Raw genomic sequence first — 23000 nt, forward strand, 5'->3', positions numbered from 1 at the left:
TTTGATTTATTTATTTTAAATATTTTTCTTTATTGGTTCTGGAGAGAGAGGAAGGGAGAGGGAGAGAGAGAGAAAAACATCCATGAGAGAGAACATTAATTGGCCGCCTCCTGCACGCCCCCCACTGGGGACTGGGCCCACAGCCTAGGCATGTGCTCTGACTGGAAATCAAACTGACAACCTCTTGATGCACGGGTCAATGCTCAACCACTGAGCCACACTGGCTGGGCTAAATTAAATTACTGTAAGTTAACTTTTAACCTCCTCCCATCTGTAGACTACAAATAATAGTATCTCATCACAGGGCTGATATTAAGTAAAATAAAGGGTATAAGGCCCTTATCCTTAAGATACAAAACAGGCCCTGGCAGGTTTTTCTCAGTGGTTAGAGCATTGACCTGAGGACCAAAGGGTCTCAGGTTCAATTCCAGTCAAGGGCATGTACCTGGGTTGCATATTCGATCCCTGGCCCTGGTCAGGGTTGTGTGGGAGACAAACAATTGATGTGTTTCTCTCACCTTGGTGTTTCTCTGTCTCCCTCCCTCCCTCCCTCCCTCCCTCCCTTCTACTCTCTTTAAAAAAAAAAAGGAAAAATATCCTCAGGTGAGGATTAACAACAACAACAAAAACCTAGTATCATTATTATGAAATAGGCTCACTAAGTAGGGTGCCAAAAACAGAAACTGTAATGAAAAGATAAAACTGACCACCCAAAAATAAAAAACTGTAATTCAAGCACCAAAAGTCCTTCTTCACACCTGAGACAAGCTAAGCAACTACCTAGGTCTAACAATTATGAACATAACAATTAGTAACCAAACTAAAGTTACTTGATTCTGAAAAATAAGAAAGCATACAGCATAGGCAATATAGTCAATAATAGTGTAATAACTATGTATGGTGCCAGGTAGGTACTTGAAATATCCGGGGGATCACTTTGTAAAGTATACAATTGTCTATCATACTGTACACCTGAAACTAATACAAAATAATACTGAATGTAAACTGCAGTTAAAAAATAAAAAGTGGCTCAGTGGTTGAATATCCACCCATGCAACAGGAGGTCGCTGGTTCGATTCCTAGTCAGGGCACATGCACAGGTTGCGCTCAATCCCCAGTAGGTGGCGAGCAGGAGGCAGCCAATCAATGTTTCTCTCATTGATGTTTCTATCAATCTCTCCCTCTCCCTTTCTCTCTCTCTAAAAATCAATAAAACATCATTTTTTAAAATAAAAAAATAAAAATTGCCCGGGCCCTGTGGCTCACTTGGTTGAGTGCCATTCTGTGCACTGAAATGCTGCCCGTTTGATTGCCAGCCAGGTTTTCGGTTTGATCCCCAGTGAAGGTGGGAGGCAACCAATCAATGTTTCCCTTTCACATCAATGTTTCTCCCTCTCCCTCACTCCCACTCTATCTAAAATATTAATGGAAAAATATCTCTGGGTGAGAACAACATCAAAAAAATTAAGGCCCTGGCCAGGTAAGCTCAAAAGTGGCATCCCAATATGCCAAGGTTTCGGGTTCCATCCCAGCCAGGGCACATACAATCAACCAGTGAATGCATAAATAAGCGGAACAAATTGATATGTTGTTTCTTTCTTTCTCTCTCTCTCTCAAATCAATGAACAAAAATTTAAAAATTAAAATTAAAAATAAGAAGAGCCCCAGTTAAGTAAGTGAACATACATCTTGGCTTCAAGGATACCAGTTTGGGCCCAGCCGGTGTGGCTCAGTGGTTGAGCGTCACCCCGTGCACCAAGAGGTGGCCAGTTGGTTCTAGGTCAGGGCACATGCCCAGGCTGTGGGCCAAATCCCCAGTGGCGGCATGCAGGAGGCAGCCAATCGATGTTCTCTCTCATCGATGTTTCTATCTCTCTCTACCTCTCCCTTCTTCTCTCTCTAAAGTCAATAAAGGAAAAAAACTTAATCAATAAAGAAAAGAAAAAAAGGATACCAGTTTGCATACTTCAGTTAGAATGCTCGCTTGAGGTGGAAAGGTGTAAAAATATAACAACAGTCTACTCTAAGATGCTACCCCACTGCTTCAAGGTATTAGAATCTCTTTTCAAGGACAGCTTAGTGCTGAAACAGTGCATCTCACCGATGACACACAGGAGAATAACAGTATGCGAGGCCTCCTAACTGCAGCATTTTAAAGCTCAAGAGCCAGCTACGAAAAACCGATTTAAGTACCTTGTTTGATTCCTGTAGCGACATTCTAAGTGGCATTCCTAGAACAGGGAGGTCCTTCTCAACGCTCAAGTTCTACAAGCGCCTACCAGGAACCGAGACCCGGCCCTGGGGTCCTCCGTGACCTGTCACAAGTCCAGAACATCAAGTTCCACCAACATTCACGGATCTGGGCGCGGGCCGTGCTCCCTTCCGTCCTCACTCACCTGGCCTCGCAAACATCTCCAATACCAGTGTTTGCCAGGACGCCTCACGACTTTAGGACGCAGTCGTTCCCCACAATGTCGCGACGGTGGGGCCGCACCAGGGCCCTCTTTCCCCCTCAAAGATCCAAAGTCGTGATCACCTTCCGCCCACCCCCAAGAGACGGAAGGAGATGCTCGAGCTCACCTCAATCTCGTAGTCCTTCACCGGAGGGGGAGCAGCTGCCGCCGCCGCCATGGCCAGGACCCCCACCATGCTCCCCGCTTCCCGGAATCCCGGCTCCTAGGACCTTGTTCGGCCCGGCCTGGCATGACTGGAGGCCATGGAGGCGGCCGGCTCCTGCAGGAACTAGGCGCCGGGCCGCGGGGTCCGTCTCGGGCTCCCCGGCGCCCACCCGCCCGGATCGGTCGCGGAGGCTGGGCCCAGCTCAGCCGAGTGGAACGCGGGAAGAGACGATGAAAAAGCGCGGGCAACCCAAATCCTAGTCGCGGCCGGCGAGCCCGGGGCGGCCCCGAATTGAGCACTTTAGGCTGAGCGCTCCGGACTGGGACCCCGGCGGGAAAAACAAGCCGAACGTAGACCAGACCCGCAGGCTTCCGAGGGACTTCTTGTCAATTGGGTTTTCGCGCCCTCCGGGGCGCAGGGGGCGGAGCTTAGAATTGTTTCTGGAGACTGCGCGGACGGTGAGCCGAGTGGGCCAAAATACGTCTTTGGCGAAGCTGCAGGAAGCGGAATTCTCGTACCGTAGAATTTGAAATGAGCGGGGATTTTGGAGATTCGAACTTCTCACGCCCAGTTTCACTGATGAGGACCTGAATTAACGAACGTCCATTAGTGACAGAATTAAAACCCTAGGCTTTTGACGCCCCAGGCTGGCTTCTGTTTAGAAGTGGAGGTTTGAAAAATACAGAAAACGAAATAAGAATTGATTACGATTCCTCCCACACGCAATAAAATGTTATTTTGGAAAGCGTCCTACCTCGAGATACGCCCATTCGGGGTCCCGACTTTCGACTTTGTACCCTCGATTAAACTAAGGAGGCATATTTTTCTGTGGATTTTGTCCTCGCCAGCAGCTCGGAGCTCAACGTCATCGACTCAGCTGTTTTTGCCTGTTTTCTTGTCCTCGCAAGGGTCTAGTTGTTTACTGGTTTGTAGTGATGATAGTCTCACACTTCATTTGCATTGTTTTCATGGACTTTTTTTTTTTTAGCTTTTATCTGTTTGTTTTTTTTTTACATTAAACTTTCGGTTCCACAAAGAGTATGTTTTGTCTGAGTGCATAATTTTAACTGCACAGTATGTTTAAATAAGACCGGTTAAAAGGGCACCTCAAATAAGAAGCAGCCACGTTGTTAGGTCGGGTTATGCACACTGATATTAACTACTGACGTAATTGTGTTCATCTTGATGGTATTTGTAATTGTCTTGACAACTTGGAAAGGGTACAAATTTCTCCGATTAAATCAGTTGTATTGCTTTTCCCTTGAAAGGTAGTAACCTTGGCCCTGGCCAGTTTGGCTCAGCGGTTAGTGCATTGGTCCACAGTCTGGAGAGATCCCGGTTCGGATCCCGCTAAGGGCAATTACCTCGGGTGGCAGCCACTGGATGTGTCCCTCTCTCCCTCCCACTCTCTGAACAACAACAACAAAAGGAAAAATGTCCTCTGGTGAGTATAAAAAAAGAAAAGTATTAGCCCTGGATAAGGTTTTTTCAAGAAGAGAGACCACTAAATATATACTGTTTTTGTTGTTTTGCTTTGTTTTTGTTTTTTTGTTTTAAATAACTCACGTTAAGTATAACAACACTGCCCAAGGAGAAAGATGAGGAAGAGAGGAACAGGAGGGGTGAAAGGAAGGAGGAAGAGGGTGTAAGGAGGAGAAATAAATGAGAAAATTGAAAGCCTCTTTGCCGTTCACCCCCAAATTCGGTCTTTTTCTCTTTGCCCCAGCAGTAACCAATATTACCTATTTGGTAGATAACATTGCAGCCCTTTTTATAAGTTTACATACATATATGTATACGTACATAAAAAAATCTTTGGTTTTCCTTTTATTTATATAAAAGGCAACACTGTAAATGTCACTCAGCAATTTGCTTTTTATCATTCATCATTCTTTTTTTTTAAATCTTCACCCCAGGATATTTATCATCAGACAGAGTAGGAAGGAGAGAGAGAGGAAGAGAGAGAAACATCAATGTGAGAGGGACACATTGATTGCCTCCCTCTTGCCCACACCAGGGCCGGGGGAATGAACCACAACTGAGGTCCCTGCCCTTGACCTGAGTCCACCGAAGACTCATTGGCCTGCCTACAGACACTCCAACCGCTGAGTCAAATCCACCAGGGCTCCATTCATCATTCTTTTCAAGAATTATCCATAATAGCCCTGGCCGGTTTGGCTCAGCGGTTAGAGCGTCGGCCTGCGGTCCAGAGAGACCCGGGTTCGGTTCCTGCTAAGGACACGACCCTTGGTTGCAGTTTGTCCCCGACCCTGGTTGGGTTGTGCGGGTGGCAGCCACTTGATGTGTCCCTTTCATGTCGATGTTTCTCTGTCTCTCTCTCTCTCTCTCTTTCCTCCCTCCCTCCCACTCTGTCTGAACAAAAAATAAGAAAATGTCCTCAGGTGAGGGTTAAAAAATAAATAAAGAGTTATCCATAATATGTGTAGATCTGATTCATTCCTTTCACTTCTGAGCATTTCATCCAATTATGCTCATTTTATTTACTCAATTTCCTTGGTGATGAACATTAGGTTGTCTCCAATTTTCTGTTATGCAATGAGTCAATGAACATTCTTATCCATGTCTCCTTGAACACTCATAATGTTTCTCTAGGTTATTACACACCTAGAAGTGGAATTGCTGGGTTATAGGCTATGTCTCTAGCACTTTTCATTCTTCTAAATCACTAAGCATTTTATTTATTTATTTTTCATTTAATAAAGTTTTATTTTTCAAAATGTACACCTGGTGACCTATTGTTCATGCATCTTCTCCAGCAGCTGTGGCGTCCCCACCTTTTGTGTTCCTGGTGTAAATTACTTGAGCTCTGTGCTTTGAGACTAGTTTAATAAGCCCTTTGCTGAGGAGCTTCTGAAGGGCGGCCTTGGCCATGGAGCCGGGATCTGCAGTCTCTCGGAGAGGACAGCCCAGGTTACGAGCGTATAGTTGGGAACCTCCTTACAGAGCTTGTCATGTGTCACTTTGTCAAACAAGACTAGGTTGTTGAACTTGTCCCGGACTCTGCCTCTGGACCACTTCTTCTTTTGGGCTTTGCCCCCGGACTTGTTCACTGGGTCCTTGTCTTTCTTGGCCAACTTCTCAGCATCTTTCTTCTTCTTGTCGTCCTCGGGCGGCATAGGGAAACCCCGGGAACAGCGGCGACCACCCCGGCCTCCACAAGACGTCTGACAAAAAGGAAATGCCGCTCACCAGCAGGCCCCTAAATCACTAAGCATTTTTAATTGTATTGCGTTATTAAGCATTTGCACTGAGTTTATTCTTAGACATGTTAATGTTTTTTATTTGTTTTGTTTTTTATATCCTCACCCGAGGATATTTTCCATTTTTTTGTACAGATAGAGTGGGAGGGAGAGAGAGAGGAAGGGAGAGAGAGAGAGAAACATCGACGTGAAGGGACACTTCGAGTGGCTGCCACCCGCACGACCAACCAGGGCCGGGGACAAACTGCAACCGAAGTACGTGCCCTTAGCGGGAACCGAACCCGGGTCTCTCCGGACCGCAGGCCAACGCTCTAACCGCTGAGCCAAACCGGCCAGGGCGACATGTTAATGTTTTATATATCCCTTATTTAGGAACTCAAAGCATTTATCAGTTTTAAATTAAATGAGCTCTCTTTAAACATCTGTATGAAATTATTTGGGAAGTATAAATGGGATAAGTATAATTTTAATGATGTTTGCTTATACCTCAGTATAGTGCTATTTTAAATTACTTTAACAGCCCTGGCTGGTTTGGCTCAGCAGTTAGTGTCAGCCTACGGTCCAGAGAGACCTGAGTTGGTTCCCGCTAAGGGCACGTACCTTGGTTGCAGTTTGTCCCCAGCCCTGGTTGGGTCGTGTGGGTGGCAGCCACTCGATGTGTCCTTTCACATTGATGTTTCTCTCTCTCTCTCTCCCCCCTCCCCACCCCCCTCTATCTGAACAAAAAATGGAAAGATGTCCTCTGGTGAGGATAAAAAAAAAAAATTAAATTACTTTAACAATGACTTTAGATTTTATTGGCTTTGATGAGGTGAGCATCGGTTGTTTATAATAAGTACTTCATGTAAAGATAAACTGGCATTATAACTCCTAGTCTCTATCCTTGGCCTGATAAGAAGTTGCATTTGGTTGTATTTCTCTTGTGGCTCTCAATTGAAGGCAGTACAGACTTTTAAGAAAAAAAGTCAGCCCTGGCCAGTTTGGCTCAGAGGTTGAGCATCGGCCTGTAGACCAGAGAGTCCCGGGTTTGGTTCCTGCTAGGGGCACGTACCACAAAAAAATAAAAGAAAAAATGGCACACCTGTTTCATTGTGATATCACTATTCAATCAAGTAGCTTTTTTTTTTTTTTTTTTTTATCCTCACCTGAGGATATTTTCCATTTTTTGTACAGATAGAGTGGGAGGGAGAGAGAGGAAGAAGAGAGAGAGAAACATCGACGTGAAGGGACACATCGAGTGGCTGTTACCCGCACGACCAACCAGGGCCGGGGACAAACTGCAACCGAGGTACGTGCCCTTAGCGGGAACCGAACCCGGGTCTCTCTGTACCGCAGGCCAACGCTCCAACCGCTGAGCCAAACTGGCCAGGGCGTAGCTTTTAAAAGAAAGCTACTTGTAGTCCATTTAAATGGTGGTATGGTGTGAGGCAAGACCTTAACCTAAAGGGGGAGGAAGGTTCTGTAGGATGAGGTAATATTAGGGAAAAACAGATTGGAAGAAATGAGGGATGGAAGATTAAAGGTTGAAACGAGAACAACATATTCTTGATTGTATTTTTCTCCTCTTTCCTTCTTTGGCTCAAGCTTCTGCCAGAAAAGACAAAATGTGTGACCTGGTTCATAATAAAGTAAAAATTACATATTCTTCGGGAAAAAAATTAATTACTTAAATGTGCTCTCACATTTGTATAGCATTTACAGTGTGCCCATATTGTTCCTTATTATCTTCCTCATCTGGCTAACCCCTACTTTTTATTATTTGTTTTGTTTTGTTTGTTTTTTTGGTACGTGCCCCTAGCAGGAACGGAACCTGGGACTCTCTGGTCCGCAGGCCGATGTTCCAACCGCTACTTTTTATTATTTTATTTATTTATTTTAATCCTGACCTGAGGATATTTTTCCATTTAATTTTTTTTTTTTTTTGATAGAATAGGAGGGAGGAAGAGAAAAAGAAACATCAATGTGAGAGACATCAATTAGTTGCCTCCCACACAGCCCCAAGGTCCAGGACCAGAACTGCAACCAAGGTACCCTGCCTTTGACCAGTAATCGAACCCGAAGCTCTTTGGTCCATGGGCCAATGCTCTAACTGCTGAGCCACACTGGCCAGGGCATGAACCTGCTTCTTTCTGTCAGCCTCCAGTCGCTCCCATGTCTCCAGTGAAAGTAAATTGAGCTTCTCTGTGATCTTGGCTTCCCTGAGCAGCTCCTCCTGGGTCAATGGGGCCCCTCTCCCTCTGTGACGGGCCCTGCCTCTCCTGTACGCGCAGGAATGTTTGTCTTCTATGTTCAGCTGTAGATTGATACCTGGACTGTGGACTGTCAGAGTCATCATCCCGTGTTCCAGTGGATTGCAGTGCCTTTTCGTCTCAGGCCTTCTGAGAGCTACCAGTTGGAGTGCTGACTTTTCCAGGCCCTAAGCTCTTGAAAGGCTCCTTATAGGCTGTGGGGGCTACTTGGCTCTTCCTTATTGGCTCTTCTGCTTCTCCATGACCGAATGGTTCATTCCCTTGGTCAATGTCAAAGTCAGAGTCCACCTCATCCTCTGTGTCTGACTGGTCCCGTCGGTACTCATCATCTCCAGATTCCTCCGTGAAATCCCCATAAGTCCTCTGATAGAATTCATCTTCCTCCCCTGCCTCCAGGACCTCAGAAAGCCTTTTGTTCCCAGTGGTCTGGGGGAGGGGACGAACTCATATACTTCTACCAAGACTGCACCACCACCAGCAGTCCCATCCAGTGTGGTTCCTCTATCTCTTGATTTAACAATTTAAAACAATATTAATTATCCCTGGCCTGTTTGGCCTCAGCGGTTAGAGCGTCGGCCCACAAACCTGAGAGACCTGGGTTCGATTCTCGCTAAGGGCACGTACCTTGGTTGCAGTTTGACCCCGGCCCTGGATGGGGTCATGTGGGTGGCAACCACTTGATGGGTCCCTCTCATATCGACGTTTTTCTCTCTCTCTTCCTCCCTCTCTCCCTCTCCTGTATCTGAAGATAAATGCAAAAATGTCCTTGAGTGAGGATAAAAATAAATAAATAAAATAAAATAAAACAGTATTAATTAATGCCCTGTTATGACGGTTAAGGATTTAACTCTCTAATACCACCCTCTATACTTTCTCTTCTCCCACCTTCCCAATATAGTTATATTATAAAGATTTGTACAGTTGTATGCAAATGTTCATAGAAGCTTTATTTGTAATAGTAAAAAACTGGGAATCACCACCACAACACAAAAAACAAATTTTTTAAGGAAAAAAAAAAACCAAGAAAAAACAAAAACAACTAAGAACAGCCCATCAACACGTAAATAAACACGCGATACATCCATACATAGGTTACTACTCAGCAATAAAAAGAAAATAACTATTAATACATGAAACAACATGGATGAATCTCAAAATCCTTATGCTGAGTAAAAGAAGCCAGATGAAAAAAGCGTACATAGTGAGCCCTTCCCCAGGGCAGCAGATGGCCACCACACCTGGGACTCCAGCAACCTGGTTTACATGGTTTGCCCCAACCTGGTGATTCCCCAAAGCCCTGCCCCACCCAACTTTTGGGCCCAGCTAAACTGTTTCCAACAGCTTTACCAAAGGATTGGACTGTCTTGGCTCCTGCTTCATATTTTCCTAAAATCTCTCAAACGAACAGTATCTAGTCTCAGCAAGCCCCATACCACTCGTTATGGGGCCTCAGGCCTGGCACTAGGAGTAGCCAGCTTTGGTTCACAACTTGGTTTTTTCCTGGGCACCTCCAAGCCCAGCACAAGAAGCAGTCTTGCTCTGTGTGGTTGGCCCCTACATGGCTGATCCTTCAAGGGGTCAGAGGCCAGTGGTCAGTGGGCACAGCCAGTCCTTGCTGAACAGCCTGAGTAAATCCCCCCCTTTGACATGCCAACAGCAATCAAAACTCAATTATAGTCCGGCCGGTGTGGCTCAGTGGTTGAGCATTAACCCATGCAACAAGAAGTCGCCAGTTCGATTCCTGGTCAGGACACATGCCCGGGTTGTGGGCCAGATCCCCACTGGGGAGCATGCTAATTGATATTCTCACTCCTCCATGTTTCTATCTCTCCCTCTCTCTTCCTCTCTCTCTAAAATCAATATAGGGAAAAAATTTTTCTAAAAACAAAAAACTCAATTACAACAGAATGGTGTGCGGTCCACATTAGGGGTACACTTCGAGGGTCCAGCCAGCTGGGGTGATCAGAGAGGCTGTGCCACTGGACCTTACAGGACACCTACTACAACTAGGCCACTCTATGGAGCCTAGGAGACATAACAACTCTACCTAACACACAGAAACAAACACAGGGACGTGCAAAAATGAGGAGACCAAGAAATATGTCCCAAATGAAAGAACAGAATAAAATTCCACGAAAAGAACTAAACAAAATGGAGATAGTCAATCAATCACATGGAGAGTTTAAAACACTGGTTATAAGGATGTTTAAGGAACTTAGTGAGAAGTTCAAGGAACTTAAGGAGAACTCCAACAACATAAAAAAGGACCAGTCAGAAATGAAGGATAAACTAACTGAAATAAAGAATAATTTACAGCCCAGCCGGTGTGGCTTAGTGGTTGAGCATTGACCCTTGCATCAGGAGGTGTCTGGTTCAATTCCCGGTCAGAGCACATGCCCAGGTTGTGGGCTAAGTCCCCAGTGGGGGACATGCAGGAGGTGGCCAATTGATGTTCTCTCTCATCGATGTTTCCATCTATCTCTTTTCCTCTCCCTTCCTCTCTCTCTCTCTCTAAAACCAATAAAGAACAAGAAAGAATAATTTACAGGGAATCGATAGTAGAGTAGGTGAAGCCAAGAAGCAAACCATATATTTGGAATATAAGGAAGCAAAAAACACCCAATCAGAACAGCAAAAAAAAAAAAAAAATAGAATCCAAAAAAATGAGGATAGTATAAGGAGCCTGTGGGACAACTTCAAGTATACCAATATTCACATCATGGGGGTGCCAGAAGGAGAGAGAGAGGGCAAGAAATTGAAAACCTATTTGAAAAAATATTGACCGAAAAGTTCCCTAACTTGGTGAGGGAAACAGACATACAGGTCCAGGAAGCACAGAGTCCCAAACAAGATGAACCCAAAGAGGTCCACACCAAGACACATCATCAACAAAATGCCAAAGGTTAAAAACAGAGAATCTTTAAAGCAGCAAGAGAAAAGCAGTTTGTTACCTACAAAGGAGCTCCCATAAGACTGTCAGCTGATGCCCTGGACGGTTTGGCTCAGCCGTTGGAGCGTCAGCCTGCAGATCAGAGAGTCCCGGGTTCGGTTCCTGCTAGGGGTATGTACCAAAAAAAAAAAAAAAAAGACTGTCAGCTGATTTCTCAAAAGAAACTGTGCAGGCCAAAAAGGAGTGGCAAGAGACCTTCAAAGTGATGAAAAGCAACCACCTAACCACCCACAACCAAGATTACTCTATCCTGCAGAGCTATCATTTAGAATCGATGGACATATAAAGACTTTCACAGATAAGCAAAAGCTAAAGGAGTTCATCACCACCAAATCAGAATTATATAAAATGTTGAAGGGTCTTCTTGAAGAACAAAAATATGAACAATAAAATGGCAATAAATACATATCTATCAACAATTGAATCTATAAATAAAATGAGCAAGCAGAACAGAAACAGACTCATAGATACAGAGAACTTTTTGTTGCTTGCCAGATGGGAGGGGGCTGGGGAGCTGGGTAAAAAAGATGAAGAAATTAAGAAGTTCAAATTGGTTGTTAGGCTGATGAACCTCAAAGGGAAGGGGGAAGGGTGGGTGGGAAGAGATAAGCCTAAGAACTCTATGTATATGTGCATAACCAATGGAAACAGACAATAGTATGGGGAAGGCAGGAGTGGAGCAGGATTGGGGAGGAGGGGGTCAGTGGGGGGGGAGGGGGAACATTTGTAATACATTCAACAATAAAGATAAGTTTTTTAAAAAGAGTACATAGGCCCTGGTGGGGCAGCTCAGTTGGTTAGAGCATGGTCCCCAGAGGCCAAGGTTTCGGTTTCATTCTGGTCAGGACACATACAAGAATCAACCAATGAAATCATGTGTCTGTCTCTCTCTTCCTTTCCTCTCTCTCTAAAAGCAGTCAATAAATAAAAGAAAAAACAGTACATACCTTATGACTCCATTTATGCAAAATTGAAAAAAATGCAAATTAATCTCTAATGACACAAAGAAGATCTGTTGCCTGGGTTCAGGGGTTGAAGGAGGTATGAACAATAAAGGAATGGATTACATGAAAACATTTTGGGGAGTAATGGAAATGTTTGTTATCTTAGTTGTGATGATGGTTCCATGGGTATCTAGTATGAAAATGTTCATCAAATTGTATACATTAAATATGTGCATTTTATTCCAAATCAGTTACACTAAATAACTGTTTAAAAATTTGTTAAAGTCTGATTGAAAGTTTTCAGCATGGGTAGGACTCATTAGTGGCCTCTGTTGTCATATGATCAATAGATGAGCCGGTGCCCGGGCCAGTTTGACTCAACAGTTACAGCATTGGCCTGCGGACCAAAGAGCCTTGGGTTTGATTCTGGTCAAGGGCATGTATCTTGCTTGTAGTTCATCCCCAGTCCTGGTTGGGTTCATGCAAGAGGCAACCAGTCAATGTGTCCCTCTCACATCGATGTTTCTCTCTCTTCCTCTCTTCTTCCCTCCCACTGTGTCTGAAGATAAATAGAAATATATCCTCGAATGAGGATTAAAAAAAAAGATGAGCACTGGCCGGTTTGGCTCAGCGGTGAGAGCGTCGGCCTGTGGTCCAGAAAGACCCGGGTTCAGTTCCCGCTAAGGGCATGTACCTCAGTTGCAGTTTGTCCCCAGTCCTGGTTGGGTCGTGCAGGTGGCAACCACTCAATGTCCCTTTCACGTCGTGCAGGTGGCAACCACTCAATGTCCCTTTCACGTCGATGTTTTTTTCTCTCTCTCTCCCTCCCACTCTATCTGAACAAAAAATAGAAAAATGTCCTCGGGTGAGGATAAAAAATTTAAAAAAAAAGATGAGCTGGCATTTTCATTGGAGAACTTCTCAATGTTAATAGATGGAGATCTAGTCTCTGGGACCATTCAGTTTCTCCTCCAATCTTTCTGGGGCAGGGGTGCTTACATCTCATGCAGTTGGGTGGACGCAATGAGGAGGGGTCGCCTAATTGCATGGAATAAGGCAATGAACATGGAATATCTAATTCTAATTTTAACTGATTTTCCCTTTTTTCAGTCCCATAACTCACTGTTACGTGCTGTGCTATCCATCTATACATCCATTCATCTATTCATTAAATACTGTTGAGTGCCTGATACATGTCAGCTATGGACAAACCAGCTGTAAACAAAACAAATAAAAGTTCCTATCCTTGCCTGGCCGATGTGGCTCAGTGGTTGAGCGTCGACCCATGCACCATGAGGTCGCCAGTTCCATTCCCGGTCAGGACACATGCCTAGGTTGTGGGCCCGATCCCCAGTGGGGAACATGCAGGAGGTGGCCAATTGATGTTCTCTCATTAATATTTCTATCTCTCTCTCTCCCTCTCACTTCCTCTCTCTCTAAAGTCAATAAAAAGAAAAAAAAAAAGTTTCTATCCTTGCCCTGGCCAGTTTGGCTCAGCAGTTAGAGCATCAGTCTGCTGTCCAGAGAGACCCGGGTTCGGTTCCTACTAAGGAAATGTACCTCGGTTGCAGTTTGTCCCCGGCCCTGGTTGGGTGGTGCGAGAGGCAGCCACTCGATGTGTCCCTTTCATGTCGATATTTCTCTCTCTCTCTCTCTTACTCTCTCTCCCTTTCACTCTATCTGAACAAAAAATGGAAAAATGTTCTCTGATGAGGATTAAAAAAAAAAGTTATTATCCTCTTAGAGTTTACAGGAGCGGTCTGTCCCCCACCCCCAATCCACAATTTCACTTTCTGTGGTTTCAGTTACCCAAGATCAACCACAGTCCAAAAATATTAAATGAAAAGTTCCAGAAGTAAATAATTCATACACTTTACATTGCATGCAGTTCTGAGTATTGTAAAGAAATCTATTGCCTGTGATGTGAATTATCCCTTTGTCCAGTGTATTTACGCTGTGTAGAAACCCACCCATAAGTCACTTAGTAGCCATCTCAGTTATCAGATTGACTGTCGCAGTGTTTGTGGTCAGGTAATCCTTATTTTACTTAATAAGGGTCCCAAAGCACAAGAACAGTGATGCTGGCAATTTGGATATGCCAAAGAGAAGTGCTTTCTTTAAGTGAAAAGGTGAATACATATATATATAAACAACACAGTGTACAAGGTGGGGTAAAATACAATAATTAATAATAATAGAAGAGCTCAGCTGGTGTGGCTCACTGGTTGAGTGTCGACCCACACACTAAGAGATTGCAGGTTCCATTCCCAGCCAGGACACATGCCCAGGCTGTGGGCCCAATCCCCAGTGGGGGGTATGCAGGAGGCTGTCAATCGATGTTCTATATCATGGATGTTTCTTCACTGTCTCCCTCTCCCTTCCTCTCTCTCTAAAATCAATAATTAAAAAAAATAATAATAATACAAGAATAAACTGTTGTGTGTACTTGCAACTGTAAACCCAATTTTGCCTCACCCTGAATAGGGTTAAGCACTACCCATGGTTTCAGGTATCTACTGGGAGTCTTAAAATGCATTCCCTTTGGATAAGAGGGGACTAGTGTACTCAACAAATAGCTGTTGCATGAATCAAGGCATTATTAACTAAACAAAGCAGTGAGGAAAGGCATCCACGGTAGGACAAAACTAAGTGGGGAATGGAATAAGGTCGTGGATATAGGAATATAAGTGGACTATTTAAGAAAGAAAGGAGTTGCCCAGCTAGTGTGGCTCAGTGGTTAGGTGTCCACCCATGCACCAAGAGGTCGCCGGTTTGATTCTCAGTCAGGGCACATGCCCAGCTTGTGAGCTAAATACCCAGTGGGGAGCATGCAGGAGGTGGCCAGTCTATGTTCTCTCTCATTGATGTTTCTATCTCTCTTCCTCTCCTTTCCTCTCTCTAAAATCAATAAAAAAGAAAAAAAATTAAGAAAGAAAGGAGCATGGGGATGTAAAGTAAAACACAAAGATTATAGTCAATAATATTGTAATAACTATATATAATGTCAGATGGGTACTAGATGTATCAGGGTAAGTTTTATAAATATCTAATCACTATGTTGTACACTTTAAAAATATAATATTGTATGTTAACAATAATTGAAAAGTTAATTTTTTTTCAAATAGTTATTTTTACAATGAAAAAAAGGTCAGCTAGTGTAGCTCAGTGGTTGAGCACTGACCCATGCACCAAGAGGCCACTGGTTCGATTCCAGGTCAGGGCACATGCCCAGGTTGTGGGCCAAATTTCCAGTGTGGGGCATGCAGGAGGCGGCCAATCAATGTTCTCTCTCATCAATGCTTCTATCTCTCTCTCCCTCTCCCTTCTTATCTCTCTAAAATGAATAAAGAAAAAAAAATTTTTTTAAGGAATAAAAAAAGAAGGGGGGGATGAAGTTAGGGAAGAGTAAAGGCCACAGAGTTCAGGTTAAGAAGCTTTGGCCTTAATGAATAAACATCATAGGTTTTTGTAAGTGCAGTGACAGTTACAAAACAATGTTTTAGGAAGATAAAGGATAGAGAGGTAGGACTAAGGTCTGTCAAGATGAAGTAGGGGTTGATATACAGTACACTCTCAAATATTTGTTTGGGAAAATGAATATACATAGGACAGATGAAGGGGTTAAATAAGGAAAAACCATATGGCATTAGTCCAGGTATAGTATGTTAGAAGCTTGAATTAAGGTGTTGGCCTTTACAGAGGTTTGAAAGCAGGGGAGATAGGCAAACAATTCAAGGGAATAGAAGGGTTTAGGCACAGATTAAGTCAGGGAAAATAGGATTATTACATAATTTTTTTTTTTTAATCCTCACCCAAGGACATTTTTGCATTTATCTTCAGATAGAGTGGGAGGGAGAGAGGGAGAAAGTGGGAGAGAAAGGAAGAGGGAAACATCAACGTGAGAGGAACACACCGGCTGGTTGCCTCCTGCATGATCCCGAACAGGGCTAGGGACAAACCAGGTAAGTGCCCTTGACCAGACTCAAACTGGTGACTCATTGGTCCTGGGGCCAACTGCTCTACAGCTGAGCCAAACTGGTCAGGGCTGGAATTGTTTGTTTGTTTTTTTCTTAGGAGGGGAGGGGAGGGGAGAAGAGGGTAAGGAGGAGAGAAGTGGAGATGGGGGGGGAGGGTGTTTGAGTCTGAAATTTTTTTTTTTTTAATATTTTGTTCAGATAGAGAGGGAGGGAGAGAGAGAGAGTGAGAGAAACATTGACATGAAAGGGACACATCGAGTGGTTGCCACCCACACAACCCAATCAGGGCAGGGGACACACTGCAACCGAGGTGTGTGCCCTTAGCGGGAACTGAACCTGGTCTCTCTGGACCGTAGGCCGATGCTCTAACCGCTGAGCCAAACCGGCCAGGGCTGAAATATTTTTTAACTGAACGGAAAACTTTCATAAAGCCACGACACTAATATTAGTGACATTAAACTTGTTTTGGTTTTTTTTTTATCCTCACCCGAGGACATTTTTTTTCCATTTTTTGTTCAGATAGAGTGGGAGGGAGACAGAGAGAAACATCGATGTGAAAGGGACACATCAAGTGGTTGCCACCCGCATGACCCAACCAGAACCGGGGACAAACTGCAACCGAGGTATGTGCCCTTAGCGGGAACTGAACCTGGGTCTCTCTGGACCGCAGGCCGATGCTCTAACCACTGAGCCAAATTGGCCAGGGCAACATTAAACTTTGTTTCCTCAATCTACTAACTGATGGGAGGCAAAAAATAGGAATCTAATATATCCACACTATACAAAAAAAGAATACAAAGAAAACTGAAGGAAATCTTGTGAAATCACTTCCCCGGGCTTGAAATTTTGAGAACAGTCTTTTTAACTTTAGAACACAAGTTCCTATAGAGTAAATACTCTGGTTGGTAACACAGAGGAAGACTGATCTGGAGGTGGCAATGACAGAAGCCAGCAGGCCATCAGACAGGGTTTTACAGAGTTGGGTTCTTTTTTTTTGTTGTGTTTCTTAATCTTTGTGGCATCACATTGGTCTAGAATTGACTTTCCAAGTGTATCTAGCAGTGAGCAGATTTAGGGGAACATACTTTTTCTGCTAATAAAACAAGAAACAAAGCAACTTGCTAATTTATTTAATTTTTTTTCTTTATTGATTTTTAGAGAGTTTAAAATAATTATTATTTTTTTAAAATTGATTTTAGAAAGAGAGGAAGAGATATAGAACCATCTATGAGAGAGAACATTGATTGGCTGCCTCCTGCATGCCCCCGACTGAGGATTTGGCCCACAACCTGGGCATGTGCCCTGACTGGGAATCGAACTGGTGACCTCTTGGTGCATGGGTCTACGTTCAACCACTGAGCAACACTGGCTGGGCACTTTTATAATCAGATGTAATTGCCAAGAAAATTGCAGCAGCTGGAATTTTAAGTTGTAACCAGAGAGTTATTTGGTAAACAATTTAGTCCAGAATATTTCGGTTATCTGGTCAGCAAAGACTTTCTTTCTCATCCCTCCAATTTCTTCTCAAAAAGTTTCTAACTATATTGAGCATATACTGACAATTTTTTACTCTCTGACTCCCTTTTTTGCACACTTAATACCATTACCACATTTTTTTCTTTTCTTTTTTTTTTTTTTAGTCCTCACCCGAGGACATTTTTTGATATTTTGTTCAGATAGAGTGGGAGGGAGAGCGAGAGAGAGGGAAACATCGATGTGAAAGGGACACATCGAGTGGCTGCCACTCACACAACCCAACCAGGGCCGGGGACAAACTGCAACCGAGGTACATGCCCTCAGCGGGAACTGAACCCGGGTCTCTCCGGACCGCAGGCCGACGCTCTAACTGCTGAGCCAAACTGGCCAGGGCCACATTTTTTTCATTATTGATTTTAGAGAAAGTGGAAGGAAGAGGGAGAGAGAGAAAGAAACCGATGAGAGAGAACATCGACTGGCCACCTCCTGCATGCCCACCACTGGGGATTTGGCCCACAACATGGGCATGTGCCCTGACCAGGAATGAACTGATGACTTCCTGGTAGTGCATGGGTCGATGCTCAACCACTGTGCCACACCGGCCAGACTGTGTTTCATTTTTTTTTTTTTTTTTTGGTATGTGCCCCTAGCGGGAACCGAACCCAGGACTCTCTGGTCTGCAGGCCGACACTCAACCGCTGAGCCAAACCGGCCAGGGCTGTGTTTCATATTTTTAAAAATCATTTAAAATTTTTCAATAATAGTTGACACATATTACTATATTAGTTTCAGGTGTACACCCCAGTGATTAGACATTATAAAACTTACTAAGTGATCATACCCCAAAATTTCATACCCATCTGACACTGTACCTAGTTATTAGAATACTATTGACTAGCCCTGGCCAGTTTCGCTCAGTGGTTAGAGTGTTGGCCCGCAGATCACAGAGTCTTGGGTTCAATTCCGGTCAAGGGCATGTACCTTGGTTCCAGTTCAGTCCCTGGCCCTGGTCAGGGTCTTGCAGGAGGCAACCAATCGATGTGTGTGTGTGTCTCTCTCCCCCTCTCTCCCTCTGACTGAAGATAAATGGAAAAAGTGTAAAAAAAGAATACTGTCAAATATATTCCCTGTTTGTACTTTAGACCCCCATGACTATAGTATAATTATTAATTTGTAGTTCTAAATTCTTCCACCTTTTTCACCCATTCTCCCAACCCCACTCCTATCTTTAAAAATTTTAAATTAATGCTATATATTTTTTATTTTGAAAACTAGAATTTATAGAAATCTCAAACTTATAGACTAGTTGAAAACACAGTGCAAAATTTTCCCCCTGAATAAACCATTTGAGAGTAAATTGCCAACATCCACAATATAACCATCAAAAACCAGGATTTAACTTGATACTTTGTTATCATCAAATCCTTGGGATCCATTCAAATTTAAGCAGCTGTTTATTTTTTTATTTTTTTATTTTTTTGGTATGTGCCCTTCGCGGGAACCGAACCGGGACTCTCTGGTCCACAGGCCGATGTTCCAACCGCTGAGCCAAACTGGCCAGGGCTAAGCAACTGTTTATTGATGCCCTTTATACAAAATGGACCCAGTCCAAAATCACATATTGTATTGTAGTGTCATATTTCCTGATAGTCCCTAATTCATTAGTCATATGAACTCTTTTTATTAAAAAAAAATTTTTTTGCCCTGGCCAGTTTGGCTCAGCGGTTAGAGCGTCGGCCTGCGGTCCGGAGAGACCCGGGTTCGGTTCCCACTAAGGGCACGTACTTCGGTTGCAGTTTGTCCCCGGCCCTGGTTGGTCGTGCGGGTGGCAGCCACTCGATGTGTCCCTTCACATCGATGTTTCTCTCTCTCTCTCCCTTCCTCTCTCTCCCTCCCACTCTATCTGTACAAAAAATGGAAAAATATCCTCGGGTGAGGATAAAAATAAATAAAAAAAAAAAAAAATTTTTTTTTGAGAGAGGAAAGGTGAGGGAAAGAGAGAGAGATAAAAACATCGATCAGAGAGAACATCGATTAGCTGCCTCCTGCATGCCCCACACTGGGGATTTGTTGTGGTGTGACAGAGTCAAAGAAAGACCACTAGAGAATTGAAGTCCAAATAAGAGCCGTTTATTAGCTGACTGGTGTCTGATTATAAACACCCCTGTGACAGAGTCTTCGGAGATCGGCCTCAATATGCTTTATTACATGCTTTTTATACCTTATAGCACAAGTTTAATGATATAAGAAAATAGGATCTTCTTGATATAGAGCCCAGGGCTACAATAATGCTGTATAGAATTAGTTTGTCTTGCAGATAACAGGAGCACCCAGGCACACCCAGGCACACCCAGGAACACCCAGGCACACACAGGTATTTCAAGGTACATTGGGTCACACTTAGCCCCAAGCTGCACAAACACAATGCAAGCCTGATTCCTTGAGACTGTGGGGGAGGTCGAGTCTCTGACTCAAGACCTCCAGGCTCTGTGGACTCTATCAGACATGTAGCCGGCTCCCAACAATTTCTTGGTTCAGGAGGTCTTTACGAAACAGATTCAACTAGAGGCACATAGTGACTTTCCCAATCATCAATTATGGAGCTATAAACAAGTCAGCACAATAATTTACCAATCATCAATGATGGGGTTATGAACATGTCAGCACAGATTCAACCCACAACTGGAGCATGTGCCCTGACTGGGAATGGAACCAGTGACCTCTTGGTGAATGGGTCAATGTTCAAGAACTGAGCCACACTGGCTGGGCAATTTTTTATATTTTTGTCATAGAAACTCTTTATTTATTTATTTATTTATTTATTTATTTATTTATTTCTCATTGAGGACACTTTTGCATTTCTCTTCAGATAAATGCGGGAGGGAGAAAGGGAGGAAGAGAGAGAGAGAGAAACATCAAGTGGTTGCCACCCACACGACCCCACCCAGGGGGCGACAAACTGCACCTGAGGTATGTGCCCTTAGCGGAACTGATCCCAGGACTCTCTGGTACCCGAGCTGACGCTCTAACCACTGAACAAAAGGGCCAGAGTGCCATGTTCATTTTTTTTATTCCCCATTAGTGCTCTAAACTTTCTCCCTCAGTTCCCGGCCGGTGTGGCTCAGTGGTTAAGTATCGACCCATACACCAAAAGGTCACCAGTTCGATTCTAGGTCAGGGCACATACCCACCTTGTAGGCCAAATCCCCAGTGGGGGGTATGCAGGAGGTAGCCAATCAGTGTTCTCTCTCATCGATGTTTCTATCTCTCTCTCTGTCTCCCTTCCTCTCTCACTAAAAACCAATAAAGAAAAGAAAATTTAGCCCTGGCTGGTTTGGCTCAGTGGTTGGAGCATAGGCCTATGGACCAGAGAGTCCTGGGTTCAGTTCCCACTAGGGGCACATACCAAAAAAAACAAAAACAAAAACAAAAATAAAAAAAAGAAAAGAAAATTTAAACTTTCTCCCTCAGTTTACTCAATACAAACTTCCAACACTCAGCTTTCCCTTTCTCATCTGCCTCTTCAATCATTTCAATTCTTAAAAAAATTTTTTTTCTTTATTGATTTTAGAGAGAAAGGAAGGGAGAGAGAGAGAGAGATAGAAAACATCAATGGGAGAGAACATGGATTGGCAGTCTCCTACATGCCCCTCACTGGAGATTTGGCCCACAACCTTGCAATGTGCCCTGACCGGGAATCGGACTGGCAACCTCTTGGTGCATGGGTCGATGCTCAACCACTGAGCCACACCAGCTGGGCGTTTCTTTTAATTCTGTTCCACAAAGGCTTGGGAGCCAGTTTGAAGAAAAGCTTCAGGTGAGGAGGTGAAGGCAAAATCCCCCCCGCATTGATTGATAGGTTGGGAGTATAAGGGCCAAGGCTGAGAATATATAAATGTGTATATATATATATATATTTTTTTATCCTCACCAGAGGACATTTTTTGATATTTTGCTCAGATAGAGTGGGAGGGAGAGAGAGAGAGAAACATTGAAGTGAAAGAGACACATCGAGTGGTTGCCACCCACACGACCCAGCCAGGGCCGGGGACAAACTGCAACCGAAGTACATGCCCTTAGCGGGAACCGAACCCGGGTCTCTCCAGACCGCGGGCCAAAGCTCTAACCGCTGAGCCAAACTGGCCAGGGCTATATTTTGTTTTTGTTAGTCTTTCTTTATTCTACTTCAATGGCTTTTTTATTCATTCAAGATGTTCCTAAATATCTTTAGTATACATTTACATCTTTCACATAGGTCAATTACACCATGAATGTCACTAGTTTTCCTTGTCTTGTGTCCTTTATGGTACCTTCAGTTGCAAGTTACAGAAAATTCAACTCAAGCTGCCTTAAGCAATAAAGGGGATTCATTGGTTAATTCAATATTAACTAAGTGCCTGGCTATCTTCAGGATAAAGCAAATTTTCCATTTTCTCCAGAAGGGCTTCTCTTTTCTAAACTTGTCTAGTTCCAATTGTCATTTACTTAGCATAGAACAATGCAGTAGAAAGAGCTTTATTTATTTATGTATTTTATTTGTATTTATTTATTTTTTGGGGGGGTACTTGCCCCTAGTGGGAACCGAACCCGGGACTCTCTGGTCCACAGGCCGACGCTCCGACCGCTGAGTCAAACCGGCCATGGCTATTTGTTTGTTTTTAGTAGAAAGAGCTTTTGTTTGGACCAGAAAAACTGGGATCTAGCCTCTAGTACAGATTCCTTGTGTAACCTTGATTAACTATATTCTGTCTCTGTTCCCTGGCTGAGACAACTTTCAGTCCTAACATCCTTGGCCAGAGATCAGCAAACTATGGCCCAAAGCCAAGTCTGACATACCGCCTGTTTTTGTAAGGCCCCTGAAGGAAGAATGGTTTTTAGTTTTTCTAAATAGAAGACGAAATTGGCAATGAATACTTTGTAACACATGAAAATTATGTGAAATTCAAATGTGTGTCCAGTCAGGCATTGGTGGTATAGTGGTGAGCATAGCTGCCTTCCAAATGTGTGTCCATAAAGTTTTATCTGTGCACGGTGATGCCATCACCATGTTGCAGGAGAGACCTTATGGCCCTACCTGGCCCTTGCAAGACAAGTTTGCTAACACCTGTCTTGGACTTTTGCCTGGACTGCTACACCTACCGCTGGTCGTGTTTAAGGCCTATCTTGGCTCCCTCATTAGACTAAGAGTTTCTGGGTCGTGGGGTCCTCTGAGCGTGGTGCCTGGTTCAGAGTAACCTCCTAAAATACCTGCCGCTGCTGGGTTCTCGTGTAGTGGGAGGTAGGACAGTGACAATTTAAGAGCCACCTGGGTTGAAATCCCTCTCTGTCCCTCAGTTTCCTCCGCTGGGAAATAGAGATGCAAGGAGCCGAGATGAGATAAGATATGGAAAAGATATGGAAAGCACTTCCTAACGTGTAATCGTTAACCTCTCCCCGCCTCCACGCGTGTCCGGAGGAGACGCCACGGACCACGCGCTGCACGTGAAGCGGGAGGAGCCGCGGTGCGCCCGAGCCGCGGGCGGCGCCGGCATCTAGACGTCCGTCGCGCGAAGCGCCGGCGCGGG

At 44.0% G+C, this 23000-nt stretch overlaps 1 protein-coding gene and 2 pseudogenes across 3 annotated transcripts in view; all 3 read right to left on the reverse strand.

The window, feature by feature from the left end:
* The window catches only part of ATAD5 (ATPase family AAA domain containing 5), a 49497-nt gene extending 46833 nt beyond the window's left edge, over positions 1–2664 (reverse strand). For all 3 annotated transcript variants that reach the window (XM_036268947.1, XM_036268946.1, XM_036268948.1), the window contains exon 1: positions 2581–2664. In XM_036268947.1, the coding sequence (XP_036124840.1) occupies positions 2581–2649 (69 nt within the window). In that variant the 5' untranslated portion in view covers positions 2650–2664. The remainder of the gene's footprint in view (positions 1–2580) is intronic.
* A 2715-nt stretch (positions 2665–5379) lies between these two features.
* Positions 5380–5756, reverse strand: LOC118633744 (annotated as a pseudogene).
* Positions 5757–7275: 1519 nt separating this feature from the next.
* LOC118634855 lies at positions 7276–22967 on the reverse strand (annotated as a pseudogene).
* Between the last annotated feature and the right edge of the window lie 33 nt (positions 22968–23000).

This window comes from Molossus molossus, unplaced genomic scaffold (genome assembly GCF_014108415.1).
Source record: "Molossus molossus isolate mMolMol1 unplaced genomic scaffold, mMolMol1.p scaffold_m16_p_19, whole genome shotgun sequence".
Classification (NCBI taxonomy): domain Eukaryota; kingdom Metazoa; phylum Chordata; class Mammalia; order Chiroptera; family Molossidae; genus Molossus; species Molossus molossus.